Below are 24,020 nucleotides of genomic sequence, written 5' to 3'. Positions count from 1 at the left end.
AGTAGGCATGACGGGGGTGACAGCGGTCGGCATCCCCGCTACCCCCTCCAGCTAGTCTCCTCAAAAGTTGTTCCAGTGTAGGAGAGCGGGGAGCTTACCTCCTCCTTGTACTTCCTCCGCTCGCCGCGTCACTGCCTGCCCTCCGTATAGTATAGAGGGCGGCATTGCAGGCAGTGACGCGGCGAGCGGAGAAAGTATAAGGAGGAGGAGGTAAGCTCTCTCAGCCGCCCTCCCCCCCCCCCCCCCCCTTGCCGCTCTTCTACATTTGAAAAACTTTTTGGGGAAACTAGCTGGAGGGGGTAGCGGGGACGGGGGACCCAGGTGAGGGACTGCTGACTGCTGATACCACCGTCCTGCCTGCTACCCCCTCCATCCAAAACTGATCATGTTGCAAAAAGCAGCATGGAACCGTTTGCGTTCAGGTTTGGCTAGGTCCATGGACCGAAGGCTCCGTCCTGCAACTGTGCCTAGTGTGGACCTAACCTTGCTGAGGGTTCAATACACACAGAGAGACACTGGTTGCTTGGCAGTTGGAAAAAGCTGTTATTTCCCACAATGCAACAAGGTTCACAGTAAGCAAATTGTCAGGACCATGGTCATGACATCACACTGTGGGAGGGGTTTCTCCACAATGTTACAATATCAGCCGTATAGACCTCTCCCTGATGATCTATTCAAGAAAAGGTAAATATTTCTTGTGGTAAAGAAGGTATTAGCTACTGATTGGAATGAAGTTTAATCCTGGGTTCCTCTTTAAAAAGAACCCGAGGTGGGTTCTAAGAATGCTATTAGCACACAGAGGCTGGGTCTGCCTATACTGCCCAGCCTCTGTTGCTATACTGTTGCCCCCCCTGCACTCTGCTGCCCCCCTCCCCCCCATAAATCAAACGCCGTGCTAGTGACACACAGCGTGTTGCAGCCGGCTGTTTACCTTTGCCAGTGTCAGTCTCGCCGCTCCCCCACCTCCTCCATAGCCCCGGCCCCCGCCTGCGTCCCTTTCTCCAATCAGCAGGGAGGGAAGGGACGCAGGCGGGGACCGGCGCTATGGAGGAGGCGGGGGAGCGGCATAGAGTGACACTTCCAAAGGCAGTGTTCTCCCCAGAATTTTTTTCCAGCCGGGTGGCATGAAAAAGTAGCTGGGTGGCGTGCGAGGGGGGAATGCAACTCTGCTTACAGAATAAAAAGAGGATGAGGAGGCAAGCCGATGTACCTGCTAAGTACACACAATGCAATTTCTGGACAGATTTATTGTCAGATCGACAATTTTCAACATGCCTGATCTGATTTTCAGTTCACTTCTATAGGAAATCGTGCAGAAATCAGATAGGACATGTTGGGAATAATCGATCTGACAGTAGATCTGTCAGAAAATTGCATTGTGTGTACCCAGCAGATTGTTTCAGATTAAGGTGCTCAGGTCCCTTTTTAAGCAGACCTGAACAGAGAACTTGCTCTCTGCTCTAAAAGATGCACAACAGCATAACCTTTTAAGGACAACTGTAGTGAGAAGAATATGGAGACTGCCATATTTATTTCTTCTTAAACAATACCAATTGCCTGGCAGCCCTGTTGATATATTTGGCTGCAGTAGTGTCTGAATCACACCAGAAACAAGCATGCAGCTAATCTTGTCAGATCTGTCAATATGATCAGAAACATCGGATATGCTGCATGCTTGTTCAGAGGCTAGGGTAAAATTATTAGAGGCAGGGGATCAGCAGGACAGCCAGGCAACTGGCATTGCTTATAAGTAAATAATTATGGCAGCTTCCATATCCGTTTCACTTCAGTTGTCCTTTAAAGAAAAACATTTCTTTGTTACAGCTGATACAAATGCTGCAATAAATCTGCAGTGTGTCTACTTCCTGCTTTCTTGTAAGCAGACATGTTAACATTTAGTGCTTTTCAAATGAGCTTCTCTGCAGTCATGTGACACAGAAAGAGATCAAATTAGACAGGCTAAACTGTGTAAATACAGGGTGCATTTCTCTGTTTCCTTCTGTCCTGTGCAAGAGTTCAGCTCCACTAAGTGTCCCCAGTGTGCAGGGGGAGGGGCAGCACTACAGACACGATACAAAGCTGGGGCCAGGGGGAAACACACACAGCAGGAGACAAGTGCACAGGGGGCTGCCTTTTTACAGACAGATGCTCTGCATGGCTGTGTCTCCTCTGCCCCCACAGCAAATAAACATGCAGAGGTGTGAAGGGGCATCACTTCTCCTGATCTCCGTGTCTCCCTCCAGCCGGATTAAACGTGCAGCTGCCGTTTTCAACTACACAGGCATGTTGTTTACCTGCAGTCTGGAGGAGAAGGAGAGACTACATGAGCCGCTCTGAGGCTGTCCCGGAGACCCACGTGGCTCTCATCTCACTCCTGGAAGCTGCTGCTGTAACGTTTTTTTTTTTTTTTTTTTTTTTTTTTTGCGCTTTACTGCTCTCTCTGTTTTCATTCACGAGAGTGAGAGGCACCGTAATAAAATAGATCCTAATATACTCGGAGAGCAGAAGGGAGAATCGGAACAGGAGTCCCGCCCCTTACAACCCGCCCAGCCAATCCCTCCCTGTCTCACCAGAACACATGAGCTGACAGGCAGAGGAGCTCTCCTGCAGTGTAGTGTCAGCCTTTGCTATTGTGCGAGGCTGGCGCTGACTGAAAGCAGGCAATGGAGCGCTCCTATGTGAAGTTTACTAGAAGCTCCAGGCAAGCACATGACAACAGGTCGGGCGGGGCTTCAAATCAGCCTGGCGGCCCGCCCACTTAATTAGCCCTGGGGAGAACACTGAAAGGTAAACAGCCGGCGACACGCTGTGTGTCACTAGCACGGCGTTTGATTTATGGGGGGCAAGCAGAGCGCAGGGGGGAGGCCTGGGAGGCAGCAGTATAGCAACAGAGGCTGGGCAGTATATGCAGACCCAGCCTCTGTATGCTGATAGCATTCTTAGAACCCACCTCGGGTTCTCTTTAAGTCTCAGCTTTTCAAGTCTTGCACCCCCTAGTGCATGTAGGCGTTGGTGAAGTTGGGGCGGGCAGAGGATCACTGGCGAGGTGGTTTTAGGTGGTCAAGGGAAGCATTCTGAACAATTATAATTATCCTTTATTTACCGAAGAAACCCATGCAGACACAGGAGAACATACAAACTCCATGTAGATAGTGCCCTGGCTGGCATTCAAACTGGGGAAAGTGCTACCGACTACGCCACCGTGCTGCCGCATTTAGGACAAGTCACCTGAAACAATCTTTTGTGATCGATTTAGAAGGCCGTGTACCCCTGATCAGTGTACAGATGAGCTGAGCGGCCTGTTCTGCTTTGTGGAGAGGGAAAAGGGGAGGGGAAGCAATAAGAGTCCCTCTGCAGTTCACAACAGGAAGTACAGCAGCGGCCGGCCGTGTGGGATGCAACTCAGCGGAGGTCCCTGATGTTTGGAGTCCCCAGTGCTCACAGTAAACGTTCACCCAAAGCGATCGGGAATGATTGGGGCATTCTAGTGTGTGTACATGCGTTCAGTGTCGCTTCTTTTTTGTTTACCATTTATTGTTTAATGACAAATTATTTTACTATCTTTCTTGTTTTTTTATTCTCTTCCATGCTGGGTCACATCAATCCTTTTCTCCATTAAAGTCCAGTTGGATTATATCGGTGGAGCTAGCGATCGGCCCTGAGGAGGGAATCAGCTACCTGACAGACAAAGGATCCAATGTAAGTCTGCCTTTTATGTAGCTTGGAAATGAAACGATTGTTAGATTCAACAAAATTATTACCGTATACTGCAGTATAGTAAAACCACCACAAGATGTCACTGTGTGTAAAATGTAATGATGATCTTTATGGGATTGTTATTTCCTGTTTTCTCTATGTTCCTCTCTTTTCTAAGTAAGCTGCATTTCCTGGTGGTGGTGTATGAGCTATATGCATGTTTTTCTTCAGTAAAGTGTTCTAACTTGTTTGTACTGGGTGCCTATCTGCGTGTGAAGAACACTCTGCTCAATCATCGATCAGGTGTTGCTGTTTACTATCAGCACAGGCGCAGAGTAACGGCGTATACTGTATATACTGCAGGCAGCAGAGATCAGCACTCACTGCAGCTAGTTTACTATTAGTACAGGCACAGAGCAACAGCTTATACTGTACATACTGGAGGTAGCAGAGATCAGCACACACTGCACCTAGATTACTATCAGTAAAGGCGCAGAGTAACAGCTTATACTGTGCATACTGGAGGTAGCAGAGATCAGCACACACTGCAGCTAGTTTACTATCAGTACAGGCACAGAGTAATAGCTTATAATGTACATACTGGAGGTAGCAGAGATCAGCAGACACAGCAGCTAATTTACTATCAGTACAGGCACAGAGTAACAGTTCATACTGTACATACTGGTGGTAGCAGAGATCAGCACACACTGCAGCTAGTTTACTATCAGTACAGGCACAGAGTAATGCTTATACTGTATATACTGGAGGTTGCAGAGATCAGCACACACACTGCATTTGTTTAGTAGCAGTACAGACACAGAGTAACAGCTTATACTGTACATACTGGAGGTAGCAGAGATCAGCACACACTGCAGCTAGTTTACTATCAGTACAGGCACAGAGTAACCGCTTATACTGGAGGTAGCAGAGATCAGCGCACACACACACTGTGTCTAGTGTAGTAGCAGTACAGACACATAGTAACAGCTTCTACTATACATAGTGGGGATAACAGAGATCAGCACAGGCTGCAGCTAGTTTACTATCAGTACAGGCACAGAATAACAGCTTATACTGTATATACTTGGGAAAACAAAGATCAGCACACACTGCAGCTAGTTTACTATCAATACACAAACAGTATAACCGCTTATACTGGACATACTGGAGGTAAGCTGCTTGCTGGATTAAGTAAAATCAGTAATGGAAGTATACTGCATTATTGCATTATTGATAATCTTCCAGTTTAAGTACCCTTAGGTAAAAGTATAGTATAAGTGAGTAAGTGTGTGGTTCATTGGCAGTTGGCTGCTGTTCAGAGTGAGAACTTTAGAGGTTTGAGGTCAGCTGACGTTAGAGGAACAGCAGTGAGAATAGCGTGATAAAAAAAGTGCTTAATTTTTACAGTAATTATGTATAACTGATTTAGTGAGTTTTTGCCCATTCTAAAACCTTTCCTCTCCCTGATTTGCATTGTGACATTACATGGTGACATCTTTACTGCTGGCAGGTAATGTCAGTGGAAGGAGATGCTGTTTGGGGGGGGGGGGGGGGGCAGTTGGAGACAGCTGTTATTTCCTACAATGCAACAAGGCTCCCACAATGTGTTGTCAGTACCATGGTCCTGACATCACACTGTGGGAGGGGTTTCACCATAATATCAGCCATACAGAGCCCCCTGATTATCTATTTGTGAATTTGTGAAGAGGAATAAATTTCTCATGGGAAAGGGGGTATCAGCTACTGATTGGGATGAAGTTCAATCCTTGGTTACAGAAGCCACAGGAAAGGCAGTAATAGTCACAAACCTTTCATTGCAATTCTCTGAGCTGTTGATGAGTGTTATATCTCTGTGCAGAGTTTGGGGTTGCCTCGGTTACAGATGAGGGTTCTGTGGATGAGTGTTATATCTCTGTGCAGAGTTTGGGGTTGCCTCGGTTACAGATGAGGGTTTTGTGGATGAGTGTTATATCTCTCTGCACAGTTTGGGGTTGCCTCGGTTACAGATGAGGGTTCTGTGGATGAGTGTTATATCTCTGTGCAGAGTTTGGGGTTGCCTCGGTTACAGATGAGGGTTTTGTGGATGAGTTTTATATCTCTCTGCACGGTTTGGGGTTGCCTCGGTTACAGATGAGGGTTCTGTGGATAAGTGTTATATCTCTGTGCAGAGTTTGGGGGTTGCCTCGTTTACAGCTGAGGGTTTCCTGTGGCCAGTCTGAAGCTGTGAGAATTTGGTGTCATTCCTGAGAATTGTTTTGTGTTTTTCTCACCTACACTGATCATCCATCCGTAGAACACTTTACACTTGTAATGTTTGCATCTTCTGTTCCTTCCTGCAGCCGACTCACCTGGCAGACTTCACTCAGGTGCAGAGCATACAGTACTCCAGCAGTGACGATAAGGATAGGAAGGGGATCCTACAGCTGAACATTGCCGGAGCCCCGGAGGTAATTCTCTGACAATGAACTCTCTGTAATGTTAGGGCCCAGGGCATTAATACTGTGGGGAGGGTTTTATTTTGATTACTTGCTTGCCTGTAGTAAATGTCATTGACGGTTTGCCCGTCTTGCTGCTATGGAAGTGGTAATGTTTGGAAAGTTGCTTTAGTTCCTCCCAATCTCACAACTTGACCACATTCACAGTCACGCCCCGCCCCATTCCCTGCATAGGTGCAGAGGCCTGAGCAGAACTGACCAGCTTCCTGGTGTGACCACGCCCCCGCCTTCCATGTGGGAGGACATTGAGTGATGGGTACCCAGGAGGATGACTCCTATTTGAAGACATTTTTGCAATGACAAAAGATGGCATAGTTTGTGTAATGTGGTGTTTTTATGTCTGTCTTCACCTTTTAAACTTCCTGCTACATTTCTCCAGTGCCTCCCAACCCCCAAATACTTACAGTGAGAGGGTCATGGTCGCTGCCATATCTATTTCCTTTTACGCAACACCAGTATTTTCTTAGCTAATACTCTGCACATGGCCGCAGGGGGCAGCATTAGCGGCAGCAACGTCGTGATCAAATCTGTTGCAGATGTCTCAGTGTAAGGGCGCCTTAGTATTCTTTATCAGCTGCTTGATAGTAACTGGCAAATTTCAGAGCTAACAGGAGTGGCGTTCCCCCTGTAGTGGGTGGCGTTCCCCCTGTAGTGGGTGGCATTCCCCCTGTAGTGGGTGGCATTCCCCCTGTAGTGGGTGGCATTCCCCCTGTAGTGGGTGGCATTCCCCCTGTAGTGGGTGGAGCTCCCCCTGTAGTGGGTGGAGCTCCCCCTGTAGTGGGTGGAGCTCCCCCTGTAGTGGGTGGAGCTCCCCCTGTAGTGGGTGGAGCTCCCCCTGTAGTGGGTGGAGCTCCCCCTGTAGTGGGTGGCGTTTCCCCTGTAGTGGGTGGCGTTTCCCCTGTAGTGGGTGGCGTTTCCCCTGTAGTGGGTGGCGTTTCCCCTGTAGTGGGTGGCGCTCCCCCTGTAGTGGGTGGCGCTCCCCCTGTAGTGGGTGGCGTTCCCCCTGTAGTGGGTGGCGTTCCCTTTTAGGCTTGGTTACGCACAGGCTTGTTAAGGGGATAATAGGCCATGCTGGTCACCAGGTAGCGTTGGTGGGGTTCCCATGTAGGTTCAGTTACTCGCAGGCTTGTTGGGGGTTATAAGCCATTCTGGTCATCCCTTGGCGTGTTTGTGTCTTATACACATTGTCAGCGTTCAGCTGGAAATTGTGGCTGGAGTTCCCCTGCAGTGGCTGGTCGCCCCATAGCGTGTCTTACACATTGCCAGTGTGCAGCTGGAGGTTTTGGGTGGAGTTCCCCTGTAGTTTCAGTCACTTGCAGACTGGTTAGTGAAGGGTAAATCGGCCATGCTGGTCTCCCCATAGCGTGTCTTACACATTGCCAGTGTGCAGCTGGAGGTTGTGGGTGGAGTTCCATGGTTGTGGGTGGAGTTCCCCCTGTAGGTTCAGTCACTTGCAGACTGGTTAGTGAAGGGTAAATCGGCCATGCTGGTCGCCCCATAGCGTGTCTTACACATTGCCAGTGTGCAGCTGGAGGTTGTGGGTGGAGTTTCCCCTGTAGGTTCAGTCACTTGCAGGCTGGTTAGTGAAGGGTAAATCGGCCATGCTGGTCGCCCCATAGCGTGTCTTACACATTGCCAGTGTGCAGCTGGAGGTTGTGGGTGGAGTTCCATGGTTGTGGGTGGAGTTCCCCTTGTAGGTTCAGTCACTTGCAGACTGGTTAGTGAAGGGTAAATCGGCCATGCTGGTCTCCCTGTAGCGTGTTTGTGTCTTACACACATTGATGTCATCATGCAGCTGCCTCCTCGGTGACACTGATAAAGCCTCTTTTGTCTCCTGCAGCCTCTCACTGTGACAGCGCCGTCCCTCACCATCGCAGAGAACATGGCGGAACTGATAGATGGATACTGTCGCCTCGTCAGCGGAGCCTCCGAGTCCTTCATCATCAGGCCACAGAAAGGTACATTGATTTCTCTGCCGCAGTTCCGGTTCATAAACCTCCCCGACACTGCAGAGAGATGAGAGAACTTGTCTCTGTAATCTGCATAGTGATCTGCTCTGCCACTTAAAGAGGAAATATGGAGGCTGCCATATTTATTTCCCTTTGAACAATACCCAATTGCCTGTCAGCCCTGCTGATCCTCTGTCTGTAGTGCCTGGTACACATCATGAAATTACCTGTCAGATGGATTGTTCTATACATAATTTCCGTGAGCTCCGATCTGATAATCGGATCGTTTTTCGGATTGGTTTTCCAGTCCTGTCTATACAAAATCAATCAGAAGAATTATCGGAAATCAGATCGGACCTCTCAGAAATTATGTATTTGACTGTCTATCTGACATGAAATTGCATTGTGTGAACCAGGCATAACACTTTTAGCTGTAGACCCTAAACAAGCATGCAGATCAGGTTTTTCTGGCTGGATTAGCTGCATGTTTTTTTTTTTTCAGGTGTGAGATTCAGACGTTACAAATGCCAGAATGTTCAGCAGGATAGCCAGGCAACTGGTATTGTTTAAAGGGAATTATATATGGCAGCCTCCATGTTCATCTCACTTCTGTTTCCTTTAAAGGGTCAGCCCATGAGAAAAAAAATTGCTGATATTTCAGTGTTTGGTAGATTCTCGGGAATGAAAGTGACTGTAGTGACATACAGTAGAATGCAATAAATTATTCAGGACACTTTTATTTTATTCTTCCTTGTTTCAGCATCAGAAACACTTCCTATAGCTATATATTGCTGTGTATTGGTATGTAGCTCCGCCCTCCCAGTGATGTCACAGCCTAGGCTGTTAAGCTATGCAGCATTCTGGCGACCAGATGTTTTCTGTTGGCTTCGGAACACACAGCAAACACACATTCCACACAGCTGCACCTGACAGTGCTAAATAAATCACCACCAGTGATAAATGTCAGATTGTAAATCAGGGAGAGTAAAGATTATGCAATGGGGGAAACACTGACTGAATAATCTATAGATGAATATTGTAAAAAAAATAAGAAATTGTATTCATTCTGTTATTTTCAGTAAAGTTGCCCTTTATAGCATCTCGTGCCCTGGTGATCGGCACAACTGCCGCGGTCATTATGCTGGGTGTTATTAGTCCAGCACTACAGTTGGGACATCACCTCTTGTGTGCAGGTTGTGAAGCAAGGACACAACCGATGTATAAAGTGCAATGATGACCTTTATACCGAACTGTAGAAAACGTTTACATCAGCGCCACGTTGGTGTTTCTAAAGAACCTCCAAGAGCTCACGCTTTGGCCTCAATTCACTAAGATCATGCTGGAGATAAGGCAAGAGAAAACTTACCTCCACACAAGAGAGAGTTATCTTATCTCTCCATTCCTTACGTTACCTCCTCTATAGTTAATTTACCTCCTCTGTAGTTATTTTCACACGCAGTTAATTAACAGCCTGTCTTTAACTCTGGAGTTATTTTAAAGGAGAACTGTAGAGAGAGGTATATGGAGGCTGCAATATTTATTTCCATTTAAGCAATACCAGTTACCTGGCTATTCTGCTGATCCTCGGCCTCTAATACTTTCAGCCATAGACCCTGAACAAGCATGCAGCAGATCAGGTGTTTCTGACAATTTTAACAGATCTGACAAGATTAGCTGCATGCTTGTTTCTGGTGTGATTCAGCCACTACTTCAGCCAAATAAATCAGCAGAGCTGCCAGGCAACTGGTATTGCTTAAATGGAAACAAATATAGCAGCCTCCATATAGCTCTCACTACAGTTCTCCTTTAAAGAGAATCTGTACTCTAATATTCTTACACTAAAAAGCATACCATTCTATTCATTATTTTCTCCTGTGCCCCTCTGTGCTGTTTCTGCCACTCTCTGCTGCAATCCTGGCTTGTAATTAACAGTTTTAGGCAGTGTTTACAAACAAACTAACCAGCTTCTAATAGGCTCAGCTAAGCATAGAGTGTGAGTCATACAGAGCCTGCAGGGGGCCTGCAGAGGGTGTGTATCGCTTCTACCAATCACAAGCAGCCCTGCACATTCCACACAATCAAGCTTTAGCCCAACAAACAGGACAGAGGAAAGATACATTGATTTATTACAGAGACAGTGCAGTTAGGAAAGACTGCAGTAAGCCAGAGCAGATTAGAACAGGCATAGGAACTTATAGGATAGAAGAACTAAGGCTGAAAAATTTGTTACAGAGTCTCTTTAAGGATTGGAGAGTTAACTTAAAGACAGAAGAGTTAACTTTAGGTTTGCCTGAATGTTTCCTGAATACGACATGCCTCGTCACCATGGTGACAGCTCTAGAAACGTTATTAAAGACAGGAGATAAGCTTAGTGAATTAGGCCTTTGTGTTGCTAGGCTTTATTATGTCGGCAAGGTGCATGTTTGGGAATTTAGTGTCATTTGTTTTTGGGTAATTTTTTTTTGTTCTATGAGGCTCACTTCACATTATAAATTGTTATATCGTTATAAATCGCAAGCAATTTTGTGAGAGCTTTTGTTAGCGATTTCAGAGGCTTTTTTTGTGCGATTTTCATTTTTAGCAACCGATTTTGTAAGGACTTTTAGTGTACAATTTGCAAAAAATGTTTTTGTTTGTGTGTGTGTGTGTGAAAACTGCGGGAAGTGCTCTCTTTAACCTGTAACTGAATGTATTGTAAAGTAATTTTTTATTGAAAAGCACTTACAAAATCGCTTTGCCAAGCACTTTTAAAGCGACTTGTGATTTTCCTATACCTTCCATTGAAGCGCAAACGCTGAGGAAATATGGTGCAGGAGCCGCGTTTGGAAAGAAAGCGCATTGCTCATGTGAGAACACTCACATTGAAATTCATTACACAAGCACTTTTAAAAAACGCTGGCGCTGAAAAAAATAAATAAAAGAAACCTCAAAGCACTCATAGTGTGAACATGCCCTGACTGAGCGTATACGGCTGTTGGAGGGCAGCAAGACTATGGATTTTAACCTTTCTGGGCGTTTCAATTCTATCTGTATTTCTCGGTGTCAAAAGCGCGCGTCCAAAGATCAGCCATCAAAACATGCTGGTGTGTAGCGTGGATGCTAGAGGCAGAAAGGGCAAGATTCTTAGTAGGAAGCTTTGATTGGATGGCAGTTAGAGCTACGTTCCTCTGTCTTAACCTTCGCCCCAGATTGGTGTTTTATTTTCTTGTTCCCATGTTTGGTGGCTTCTGTTGGTCTTTCTGTCCGCAGACACCTATTGGCTGTGTGCGTGGTGGGGTGGCCTAACAACACGGCTAGATGAAATATAGCGGTTTGTGCTGGAGACGAGCCTTTAGCTGCTACTCCGCTGAGGGATCGCTTCACTTGAGCGCACATATTCTGCAGGACAGGTATATCTGATGTGTTTAGGAACATTTTTTTACTAGGAACAGATTTCCAATAGATTTCAGTATGAAATCTATTTAAAATCAATATGATTGCATTTTTTTGCCATCAAATTTCCATTAGGTCCAATGAAAAACGATAAGCATTCTGAACAGATAGACCTAGATTTTCCAGCATTTCAGATCGATTGAAATCGGCCGCAAATCGATCGGCTGGTCAATCGATTTGTGATCGATTGACTTCGATCGATCGATTGGCCGCTAATCGGCTCAGTGTATGGGACCCTTAAGGCAGCGCTGTACACTGTTATTAGAGGGCAGTTTCGCCATCTAACAGTCTCCTAGCAGCGATCGTCATTCAAGTGGGGATGCACGTGTGATCCCCTGCAAACTCTGCCCCCAGGACCGCAGTTAGGCGGTCCTCAGGCTGCAGCGGCGTGTGCCAATTGGCATGGAGCATTCCTTAAAATGGTTAAGGGAGTCATCAAGCAAGTAATAAGTACCCAGAGAACTACTTACCCGGGACTTCCTCCAGCCCCTGGCAGACGCTATTTCCCTCACCAAAGCTCTGCTCTCTGCCGCTGGCTCCCGGTCCCCGACAGTGCCTTGCCCCGTGTCCTCTGCTGTGCCTGTGTGAGCGGCACGGTCAATCACATCCACATAGTCCGGAGCGTACTGTGCAGGTGCAGAACTACTGTGCCTGCGCAGTAGACTCCAGACCATGTGGAAGTGATTGATAGCAGCACTCACACAGGCGCAGTAGAGGACGACCTGTCGGGACCCCGGGCCGGCAGCTGAGAGCAGAGTTTCGGCGAGGGACATAGCGGCTGCCAGGGGCAAGGAGGAAGCCCCTTGTAAGTAGTTCTCGGGGTACTTTTACTTGCTTGATGACTCCATTAAAGAGAGCCCGAGATGGGCTCACAAAATGAAAAAAAAAAGGTAGGCTACCTGATCCGCGGGGCTGAGCGCATCAGGTAGCTGCAAAAAACGCCGTTCTCGTGGGCCACAATGGCCCACTTTCACTTGCGTGACCTCTGGGTCACGGTGCTGCACTGAGAAACTGTGTCTCTCACAGTGTGCAGGGAGGCGGGGGAGCGGCAGGGGGTGCGGCCAGGGAGAGAGAGCTAGATAGATGTAAGACTGCCTTAAAGGGGAACTGAAGAGAGAGGTATATGGAGGCTGCCATGTTTATTTCCTTTTAATCAATACCAGTTGCCTGGCAGCCCTGCTGATCCTCTGCCTCTAATACTATTAGCCATAGCCCCTGATCAAGCATGCAGCAGATCAGGTGTTTCAGACTTTAAAGTCAGATCTGACAAGACTAGCTGCATGCTTGTTTCCGGTGTTATTCAGATACTACTGCAGAGAAATAGACCAGCAGGGCTGCCAGGCAACTGGTATTGATTAAAAGGAAATAAATATGGCAGCCTCCGTATACCTCTTACTTCAGTTCCCCTTTAAATGTCACAGCTGCAGAGTAGAGAGCGCATCTGAGAAGCAATTGGCCTTGCATGCTAAAAGTGATCATTATCCTCTTCCCTGCGTACACACAGGCACTCTGTACACCGGCTGAGAGGTAACCTCTGCTGAGCCCCTCTTCGTGAGACGAGATGGAATTGCGTTGAACAGATTTCACGCTCTCGCCGTGCTGGTGAAATCCACTCCTCAGCTATAGCCGAGAGAACAAAACCCGAATGTTTATGTCGTTCATCAATGTCTCACGCTCAGCGTTATTTCCGGGCCACAGACGTGAACGCTCAGTTTGTATAGTTAATGAGCTTTTACAGCAGATGAGCTCTTCAGACAAGCAGCTTTCCTTTGCAGGAGGTCAGCAGTGACGGCCTCAGGGGTTTTCATGCTAAATGTTTGCCTTATGCTGGGAATACACGGTTCGTTTTTGCCTTCGTTTAAACCTTCGTTTCGATTGTGCCTTTTGTCCTTTTCGATCCCGAAATAATCGGTCATACGGTTAATATCACCACCCACGGTTTCGTTTTTTTTCCGATTCTGATGGTTTCGTTTTTCCAATGATCGAAGGCTGCAAAGAAACGAAACGAAAATCCCTTTTTACAGGGACGGACTAGCATAAACGAATATATAATCGATCTGAACAGCCATCAAGCCTACCAATGGCTCGATTAGATGGATAAAGAGAGATAATATCAAACATGTTCGATCACTAGTCGTTCGTTTTTGGGGTCTATTAATCGAAACTATAATGAGATTATGACTATTTTCACATACGTTTTCAACACTCGATTCGTTTACCGAACGAATCGAAGGTTTAAACGAAGGCAAAAACGAACCGTGTATTCCCAGCATTACCATTAGAATTACTTTGTATAAGTTGAGCAGTTGGAAGAGGTAAACAAAATAATAATCTGATACTATACTTTACTTTTTTTTTTCTCCTTTTGAAAAGAGAGATTGTTTAAAACTCAGATGCATACAAAAATGCAAACAAAGAGAAGAAAAATGTAAAGGCGCACATTGCAGAAAATACATGATTTTTGCACAATAGAGCGTTTTGTGCCTGCACTGTACTATTGCGCAGGTGTAAAATGCACGTCGTCAGGCCGCGCTTAAGCAGAGTTGGCCGACTGGCGCGACTGAAGCCCTATTATTGGGGCTATTACAGAGGAACAGAGCCACCAGGGTGGACAGCGAGCCAGGCAACAGAGTTAATGGGGCTGGAGGAAGTTCCAGTTAGGTATCATTTATATTTACTTTGTCTTCTCAGGTTCACATTCTTGTGAAGTTCATAATAGGGCATTGTGGACTCCCAAAAAAACCCTGTTTTTACTTTAGAGACCTCTTTAGTATTAATGCCCTACCTGAAACGCCACACCCCGCGGCTGAACACTTACTTAATCACGCCAAACTCCCCTTGGCAAATTTCGGGGCTCCTTCTGTGTAAAGGCAGAGCTTTGTGCAGTAGCTCTGCCTCTACTCGCGTCACTCTGCGCGGATCTCCGCCTCCTCCCGCCCCTCGCAGTCTTCTTTCACTGGCGGGGGGGGGGGGGGGGGAAATCAGTGCAGATTGACGCGAATGGAGGCAGAGCTACAGCGCTAAGCTCTTGCCTCCCCCGGGCAGCAAAATCCACACCCTGGAAAGCCATGGATTTTTACCCCTGGGAGGTTGGGATGATTAAGTGAGTGTTCAGCCGCAAGGATGCAGCGTTTAAGCTATGGCATTAATGCTAAAGAGGACTGTCAAGTGAAAATAGTTTTTTTGGGAGGCTTCAAAGTCTCTTAAACACAAATTCTAACACAGGAAGTCGGACTGTAGTTGTAAGCCTATGCAACATTCAGAGTGCATCCAGTGCAATTAATTACAGTATCGCAATGCAGGGCGTTACTGCATTGGCAGTGAAGCATACTTTAATTCACCTGTATGCAACGCAGCCGTCACATAACGTGTGGTGCGACTTTTCTGGTCCTGTTTTTACAGGGAATGCAATGCTGCTCCCAATGTGAACTTTGCAAAAATGTCAAGAAGATAGCTGCTATTGATCGTAGGCAGAATTGAATGTTAAGGTGCAGCTTGACCAGAAGAGCTTTTTTTAGGGAATAGACTGGCCATGTGCTTCTGGAGGAGAGGTGAGTATTGCGTTATTTTCTCAGAGCTTATTTTTTATTGAAAGCCTTGAATTTCAATTTGCTGCCTCTGTAGTAGATATTCAGTTATCAGTGGTCCTCAAACTACGGCCCGCGGGCAAAATACGACCCCTCTTTCAGTGCCTTCCCCCCCCCAACACAAAATGTATAACTTATAGGTGTGGCCGACTGCACCTTTAAATGTCAGCGCTCCACATATAGAATAGTCGTACGGGCACCACCCATCCAGATACTGTAGAAGCCAGCAAGCAGCCATTTGCTGGCTTCCAATCCAATCCTGCATCAGGTGACACTGCTGTCCAATTGGATGACAGGTTGTCACCTGGGTGATGCTTCTGGTGCACAAAGACATTATTTGGGGCGCCGCATGACTGACTGGCTGCTGCTGGGAGTTCTCCTCCGGGCATGATTGGGGGGAGTCAATACCTAGATTCAACGTCATGTTTTTCAACATCATTTTATGTATGTTCCGGCCCCCCAGCAGTCTGCAGTATGTTGACCCGGCCCTTGACCGAAAAAGTTTGGGGAACCCTGTGCTAGATCATCTTCTATGATATTTTTGTTCCTTCATTGTTTTTGTCCTCCCAACTTTCCTGGCTTCTTGTTACAAAGCTAAATTAATTAGCAGATGAGTTTGCTGACCCTTTTCTGCACATGGTGTGTCTGGCAGCTGCAGGACTCCTCAGTGCTGCCGGTCTGTTGTTGTGCTTTCCAGTCCTGAGCTCAGATCCGACTCATAGGGGGAGGGTTACCAGTGGAGAAATTCCATAAAGAGTCGTAGGATTTCACTGTTCCCCTCAAACATTCTAGCAAATGCGAAGAAGGGTCTTCTAACTTAAAGAGGAGCTCAAGTGAAAATAATGTAATAAAAAAGTGCTTAATTTTTACAATAATTATGTATAAATGATTTAGTCAGTGTTTGCCCATTGTAAAATCTTTCCTCTCCCTGATTTACATTCTGACATTAACCACATGGTGACATTTTTACTGTTGGCAGGTGATGTAGCTGCTGCTTGCTGTTTTGGCAGTTGGAAACAGCTGTAAACAGCTATTTCCCACAATGCAACAAGGTTCACAGACAGGAAACTGCCAGGAGTACCACGGTCCTGAGAGTTTCTTGTGGGAGGGATTTCACCACAATATCAGTCATACAGCGCCCCCTGATGGTCTGTTTGTGAAAAGGAATAGATTTCTCATGTAAAAGGGGGTATCAGCTACTGATTGGGATAAAGTTCAATTCTTGGTTGGAGTTTCTCTTTAAAGAGGAACTCTAGGAAACATAATGTAATTTTTTTTGTTTGCGATATTAATTTATAGATTATGTAGTCCATCTCATTAAAGAGGAACTGTTGTGAAAATGACTTAATGAATAAAATGTCTTATTTTTTACAATATTCATTTATGGATTATGTAGTCAGTGTTAGCCCATTGTAAGATCTTTCCTCTCCCTGATTTACATTCTGAAATGTATCCCTGGTGGTGACATCTGTGGTACATACTATCAATTATGATTGGCCAATCACTGACCAATTTTTCCACCTGCAACAGGGTCAACAGATATTGAATACTATAAACAGATTGGCTATCATTCATGAACAGGCTGTCAGTAAAGAGAATCAGTGCGGGAAAACACCGCTGGCGGATTTTTAGACTTCTGGGTGGGCATTCATAAAAATGTATCCAGGTGCGGAAGCAGTGCTGAGATTCCCCGAACTAGGCAGGCGGTAGGCTTGCGATAAGCAGGCGGAGACACGGAAGCTGCCGAGTTGATACATTTCTCCGTGTTCCGCTCTGCTGCAGCTGCCTGGGAGGTCTGTGTGTCTCCATTTACTTACATTATTATCGCCACATCAGAGGGAGCGGTACTTCCCGACCTCACACCGCTTGCGGTGATCTTTATGAATGAACATTTTGCTACATTTGTTCCGATAATCACCGCACAAGGCAATGATTTATCACTCTGCTCGGTAGTGTCATTTTTCCATGCGGAAAGAGGCTTTATGAATGCTGACTTTGCCGAGTCGGTAAAGTCAGCTGTTTTAAAGAGAATCTGTATTGTTAAAATCGCACAAAAGTAAACATACCAGTGCGTTAGGGGACATCTCCTATTACCCTCTGTCACAATTTCGCCACTCCCCGCCGCATTAAAAGTGGTTAAAAACCGTTTTAAAAAGTTTGTTTATAAACAAACAAAATGGCCACCAAAACAGGAAGTAGGTTGATGTACAGTATGTCCACACATAGAAAATACATCCATACACAAGCAGGCTGTATACAGACTTCCTTTTGAATCTCAAGAGATCATTTGTGTGTTTCTTTCCCCCCTGAGGGGGGAGTGCATAGCAGAACCACAACACTGAAGAACTTGGCAGCCTTCCAGACACAGGCTGACAAGTCTGACAAGGGAAAGATACATTGATTTATTACAGAGACTTTGATAGTACAAAGTGCTGCAGTAAGCCAGAACACATTAGAATAGCTTTTGGAACTTGTAGGATGATAAAAAACAGGATGCAATTTTTGTTACGGAGTCTCTTTAAGCATTTCCGCATGCGATGCTTTATGAATGATAGCCATTGTGTAGGTATATCCTCATGCTAAACTACCTCTCAGTTTATGTAAAATCTGCACAAATGTCGATCTCAAACTGTTCACACCCAAACATCAATCCGAACAGGTCATTCTTTAGGTGGCCACACATCTAGCTATTTTGCGGACTGGTCGACCATCCGATTCAATAATTTTATCGACTTGGATGAAAATCGATGCCGCACCATGTCTGCCTGATTGATGATCAATTTCGGACATGTTGGAAAATCTTGGGTGACAGTGCTTGATCGGGGGAGCGGTGACAGTGGCATCGCGGTGGACCCCTGGGGCTGTGCAGCCAAGTGTAAAATGTTGTATGTGTGTCCCCCAGTTCCCATGTCCTCCGCCATTACCACTAACACTGGCACGGGGGTTATGTCTACATTTGGGGCGGCGGTGGCAGTGTCACGAGGTCCATTCCCAGGAGATTTCATACGGAAATCTCTCGGAAATTGGTCTGTGGTGTATGGGCAACCGACAAATCTTTCTTTAATTAAAGGGGCACTGTGGCGAAAAACTAACATGTAAAATATGTGCAAACCTATACAAATAAGATGTACATATTTTTCCCAGAGTAAAATGAGCCATAAATTACTTTTCTCCTAGGTTGCTGTCACAGTAAGTAGTAGAAATCTGACAGAAGGGACAGGCTTTGGACTACCCATCTCCTCATGGGGGATTCTCAGGGATTTATTTATTTTCAAAAGCCCTTAGTGAATGGCATTTGCTCTGTCCAACTGCCAAAAAACTGTGTAGGGAGTAGGGAGGCTGGCCAGCATCAATCCTTTTTAGGAAATATCTTTATAAAGAATAAAAGCCTTGCTGAGAATCTCCTATGAAGAGATGGACTAGTCCAAAACCTGTCAGATTTCTACTACCTACTGTAAGTGACAGCAACAAAGGAGAAAAGTAATTTATGGCTCATTTTACTCTGGAAAAACGTACTTCTTATTTGGTTGTTTGCACATATTTTAGATTTTAATTTTTTTTGCCATAGTGCCCCTTTAAATTCAATCAGAGAGAGATTTGTCTCATGGTTAATCTGCCCATCATCGCCTGATGTATGGCTACCTTTACATAGATATTGCCACATTGCATTCAAAAACCGCTAGACGAGGCCCTAGTCTTCAGTAGATTTTTGTAGGGGTTGTTGAATTGTAAGTGGTGCATGATAAACTTTAAGAGGTTTGTAAAGGACAAAATAAACTTGCTTATGCGCTCCTCTGTGTGCCTGGTGTTCAGATGCAGCCTGTATGTGCTGTGCTGCCGGCTTCTGCAGCATACGTGACTTGTGGCTTTTGTGGATGTTGTTTTGGGACTTTGGTTTGCATTGTGACTGTTTTTTAGATGTTTGCATAATCTGGCTTTGTATTTTTTTGGATCTTGTTAGTGATTGGGTGCTCTGGGCCACACCTGCTTTCCCTCTGATTTCGGAAGCTGAGTCTTGCTGTTTCGTGATCGGGTATCGGTTGCTCTGCGGCTGGGAAGCGTATCTGTGAGCAGACGCTGCAATCCTCTGGCGGTTTGGAGTATTTTCTCGTTTCGTGTTTTGATTGCTCATAATTGGCTCCCGGTGGGACAGGTGAAACGTGATATTCCGGAACATGTGGCGGTTGATTTGGTTTCTGTGATTTTTTTTCTTTTCCCTTCTGTACTGTACTTCTTTGTGAAGTGTTACATTACACTGGATTATAGTCTGCAGAATAGCGTTCACTCATTTGTCTCTCTCCATCTGGCTCCCGCTCCTGAAATGTAAAGCAGACCTCTACCCAGCAACTGAACTCTACAAATACAGCATTAACAGACAGCAGCAACCTGAATTTATAGTGAAAATAATGTAATAAAAAAAGTGCTTCATTTTTACAATAATTATGTATAAATGATTTAGTCAGTGTTTGCTAATTGTAAAATATTTCCTCTCCCTGATTTACATTCTGACATTTATCACATGGTGACATTTTTACTGCTGGCAGGTGATGTAGCTGCTGCTTGCTGTTTTGGCAGTTGGAAACAGCTGTAAACAGCGATTTCCCACAATGCAGCAAGATTCACAGACAGGAAACTGCCAGGAGTACGTACTCAGAATTTCTTTGTGGGAGGGGTTTCACCACAATATCAGCCATACATCGCCCCCTGATGGTCTGTTTGTGAAAAGGAATATATTTCTCATGTAAAAGGGGGTATCAGCTACTGATTGGGATAAAGTTCAATTCTTGGTCGGAGTTTCTCTTTAATAATGATAATAAAACTCCTCCAGCTTGCCCTGCTCATGTTGAATCAACCATGTTTTGGCTACCAAGATGCATGCTGGGAGAATGACATCAGCAGCTGAGACAGGAAGCCCTGCGTATTCTTTCTATCCACCGGCTGCAACTGAAGAGATTGGCTCTTTTTTTTTTTTTCTTCCAATAATTCTTTATCCATAAAGCTGAACACTAATAAACAGTGGCACCCTTCGTTCATGACAAATCAATTGATTACCATTTTTACTTGAATATAAACCGAGGTACTCAGTTTTTCCTTCATGCACTAGAAAAATTGTTTGACTCAAGTATAAACCTAAGGTAGAAACCCAGGCCATTACTTTTAACATCCCCATATCGCTTCCCTGGTGGTCTAGTGGTGCCCTCTCTCCCTCATACAGCTTTACCCGGTGTCTATTGATCCCCCTCTCCCCCATACAGTTATCCCTGTGGTCTAGAACCCCCCTCCCCCCACGCATAGTGTTCTCTGGTGTCTAGTTTCCCCCCAGCCCTTCTCCAATACAGTATACTTGGTGTCTAGCGGTCCCCCTCCCTTCCCCATACAGTGTTACTTTTGACTATTGGTCCTATCTTAACTCCTTTCTCCCATACAGCATTTCCTAGAGTCTAGTGGTCCCCACTCCCTCCCCCATACAGTGTTCCCTAGTGTCTATTTGTCCCTCCTCCCTCTCTCATATAGCAATCCCTGGTGTCTAGTGTCTGCCTCCCCTATACAGCGTACCTGGTGTCTAGCGGTCCCCTCACCTCTCTGCCTGTTCCCTAGTGGCTTAGTACAGGTAGCGGAGGTGATGGAAGTGCATCTTGTCTAATCCAGAGCCGGACACACTACTCCAGGTCTCCACGTCTTCCATTGCATCTGATTCTCCCTCTAGTGTTAGTAGCCCACACTCTGCTTCCTGGTAACTGAGAAGTAGAGGGGGAGCTATGGGAGAGGTGGGGGGGGGGGACCACTAGACAACAGGGAACATGCTACGAGAAAGGGAGGGGGAATCACTAGACACCAGGGAACATGCTATGGGAGAGGTGGGGGACCACTAGACACCAAGGAACATGCTGTGGGAGAGGTGGGGTCCACTAGACACCAGGGAACATGCTATGGGAGAGGTGGGGTCCACTAAACACCAGGAAACATGCTATGCGAGAGGTAAGGGGACCACTAGACACCAGGGAACATGCTATGGGAGAGGTGGGGGTCCACTAGACACCAGGGAACATGCTATGGGAAAGGTGGGGGTCCACTAGACACCAGGGAACATGCTATGGGAAAGGTGGGGGTCCACTAGACTCCAGGGAACATGCTATGGGAGAGGTGGGGTCCACTAGACACCAGGAAGCATGCTATGCGAGAGGTAAGGGGACCACTAGACACCAGGGAACATGCTATGGGAGAGGTGGGGTCCACTAAACACCAGGAAACATGCTATGCGAGAGGTAAGGGGACCACTAGACACCAGGGAACATGCTATGGGAGAGGTGGGGGGACCACTAGACACCAGGGAACATGCTATGCGAGAGGTGGGGGGACCACTAGACACCAGGGAACATGCTATGCGAGAGGTGGGGGGGACCACTAGACACCAGGGAACATGCTATGCGAGAGGTGGGGGTCCACTAGACACCAGGGAACATGCTATGGGAAAGGTGGGGGTCCACTAGACACCAGGGAACATGCTATGGGAGAGGTGGGGTCCACTAGACACCAGGGAACATGCTATGGGAAAGGTGGGGTCCACTAGACACCGGGGAACATGCTATGCGAGAGGTGGGGGTACCACTAGACACCAGGGAACATGCTATGCGAGAGGTGGGGGGACCACTAGACACCAGGGAACATGCTATGCGAGAGGTGGGGGTCCACTAGACACCAGGGAACATGTTATGGGAGAGGTGTGGGTCCACTAGACACCGGGGAACATGTTATGGGAGAGGTGGGGTCCACTAGACACCAGGGAACATGTTATGGGAGAGGTGGGGATTCCACTAGACACCAGGGAACATGTTATGGGAGAGGTGGGGTCCACTAAACACCAGGAAACATGCTATGCGAGAGGTAAGGGGACCACTAGACACCAGGGAACATGCTATGGGAGAGGTGGGGGTCCACTAGACACCAGGGAACATGCTATGGGAAAGGTGGGGGTCCACTAGACACCAGGGAACATGCTATGGGAAAGGTGGGGGTCCACTAGACTCCAGGGAACATGCTATGGGAGAGGTGGGGTCCACTAGACACCAGGAAGCATGCTATGCGAGAGGTAAGGGGACCACTAGACACCAGGGAACATGCTATGGGAGAGGTGGGGTCCACTAAACACCAGGAAACATGCTATGCGAGAGGTAAGGGGACCACTAGACACCAGGGAACATGCTATGGGAGAGGTGGGGGGACCACTAGACACCAGGGAACATGCTATGCGAGAGGTGGGGGGACCACTAGACACCAGGGAACATGCTATGCGAGAGGTGGGGGGGACCACTAGACACCAGGGAACATGCTATGCGAGAGGTGGGGGTCCACTAGACACCAGGGAACATGCTATGGGAAAGGTGGGGGTCCACTAGACACCAGGGAACATGCTATGGGAGAGGTGGGGTCCACTAGACACCAGGGAACATGCTATGGGAAAGGTGGGGTCCACTAGACACCGGGGAACATGCTATGCGAGAGGTGGGGGTACCACTAGACACCAGGGAACATGCTATGCGAGAGGTGGGGGGACCACTAGACACCAGGGAACATGCTATGCGAGAGGTGGGGGTCCACTAGACACCAGGGAACATGTTATGGGAGAGGTGTGGGTCCACTAGACACCGGGGAACATGTTATGGGAGAGGTGGGGTCCACTAGACACCAGGGAACATGTTATGGGAGAGGTGGGGATTCCACTAGACACCAGGGAACATGTTATGGGAGAGGTGGGGGGTCCACTAGACACCAGGGAACATGTTATGGGAGAGGTGTGGGTCCACTAGACACCAGGGAACATGTTATGGGAGAGGTGGGGGGACCACTAGACACCAGGGAACATGCTATGCGAGAGGTGGGGGGTCCACTAGACACCAGGGAACATGTTATGGGAGAGGTGGGGTCCACTAGACACCAGGGAACATGTTATGGGAGAGGTGGGGGTCCACTAGACACTGGAGCCTTGAGTGCTGTGTTTGCTGGACTTTCATTTTTTTTGGGGGGGACAAGTTTTTTTTGTTTTTTTTTAATGCCACTTTTTTTCCCGCATGTTTACTATGTAATTACGCATGTTTCCCGAAATTTTTTACGCATTATTCCCGCATGCGGAAAGTTTTAGTGAATGTGGAAAAAATGCGGAAATTATCACTGGTGGTAATATAGCGGTAAAAAAAATCCCTTACCGCATGTGTGATTGTTAATAGAGCCCAATGGGACTAGAGGTCTGCCTTAACCACTTCACATTCGAGGATGTGGATTCTTCATGCAGGGTAGTCCCCTCTTGTGTTCTCGGACGTAGACAATCTGGTTTAAGCCGTTCACACTGAGTGTTGGCGGGCTTTTTAAGCGTTGGCGATTTTAGAAATCGCCCCAAAGGCGCTTGTGAAATGATTCCCTATGAGAGAGTTCACATGTGCGCGTTTCTATTTTACTAAAATCACAAATGCGCTACCTGTACCATTTTCTGAGCGCTTTGGCTCAATGGAAGGTACAGGGAAGTCACAAAGTGCTTGAAAAAGCGATTTGTATACAGATTTCTCAAGCGCTTTTATAAATAAATACATTGGCGTCAATTCACCAGAGGTTGCCAACCTATTTATCTCTTGGAAGGTAATTTACCTCCTGTGATATCTCCAAATAGCAATTCTCCAGAAGTATAGGGGAAAATATCGACAGAGAGAAATGCAAGAGATAAGTATGAGATAAATAAGTGATAGTTAGCAGTTAGTTTTTCTCCAAATCACAATTCACCAGGGAAGAAAGGGGGTGTGGCCATTCGTTATTTTTTCATCTCTTTATCCCCTGAATGAACCTGGAGATATCATGGTTTTCACACAGCA

At 46.6% G+C, this 24,020-nt stretch overlaps 1 protein-coding gene across 1 annotated transcript in view; it reads left to right on the top strand.

Moving 5' to 3' along the window:
- Positions 1–24,020, top strand: part of PTK2 (protein tyrosine kinase 2) — a 341,550-nt gene that overhangs the window by 142,371 nt on the left and 175,159 nt on the right. The window contains exons 9-11 of the mRNA XM_068238424.1: positions 3,622–3,699; positions 6,036–6,143; positions 8,032–8,149. Coding sequence (XP_068094525.1) covers positions 3,622–3,699; positions 6,036–6,143; positions 8,032–8,149 — 304 coding nt within the window. The remainder of the gene's footprint in view (positions 1–3,621; positions 3,700–6,035; positions 6,144–8,031; positions 8,150–24,020) is intronic.

This window comes from Hyperolius riggenbachi, chromosome 5 (genome assembly GCF_040937935.1).
Source record: "Hyperolius riggenbachi isolate aHypRig1 chromosome 5, aHypRig1.pri, whole genome shotgun sequence".
NCBI classification, from domain to species: Eukaryota; Metazoa; Chordata; class Amphibia; order Anura; family Hyperoliidae; genus Hyperolius; species Hyperolius riggenbachi.
This window is presented reverse-complemented; position numbering and strand designations above follow the sequence as displayed.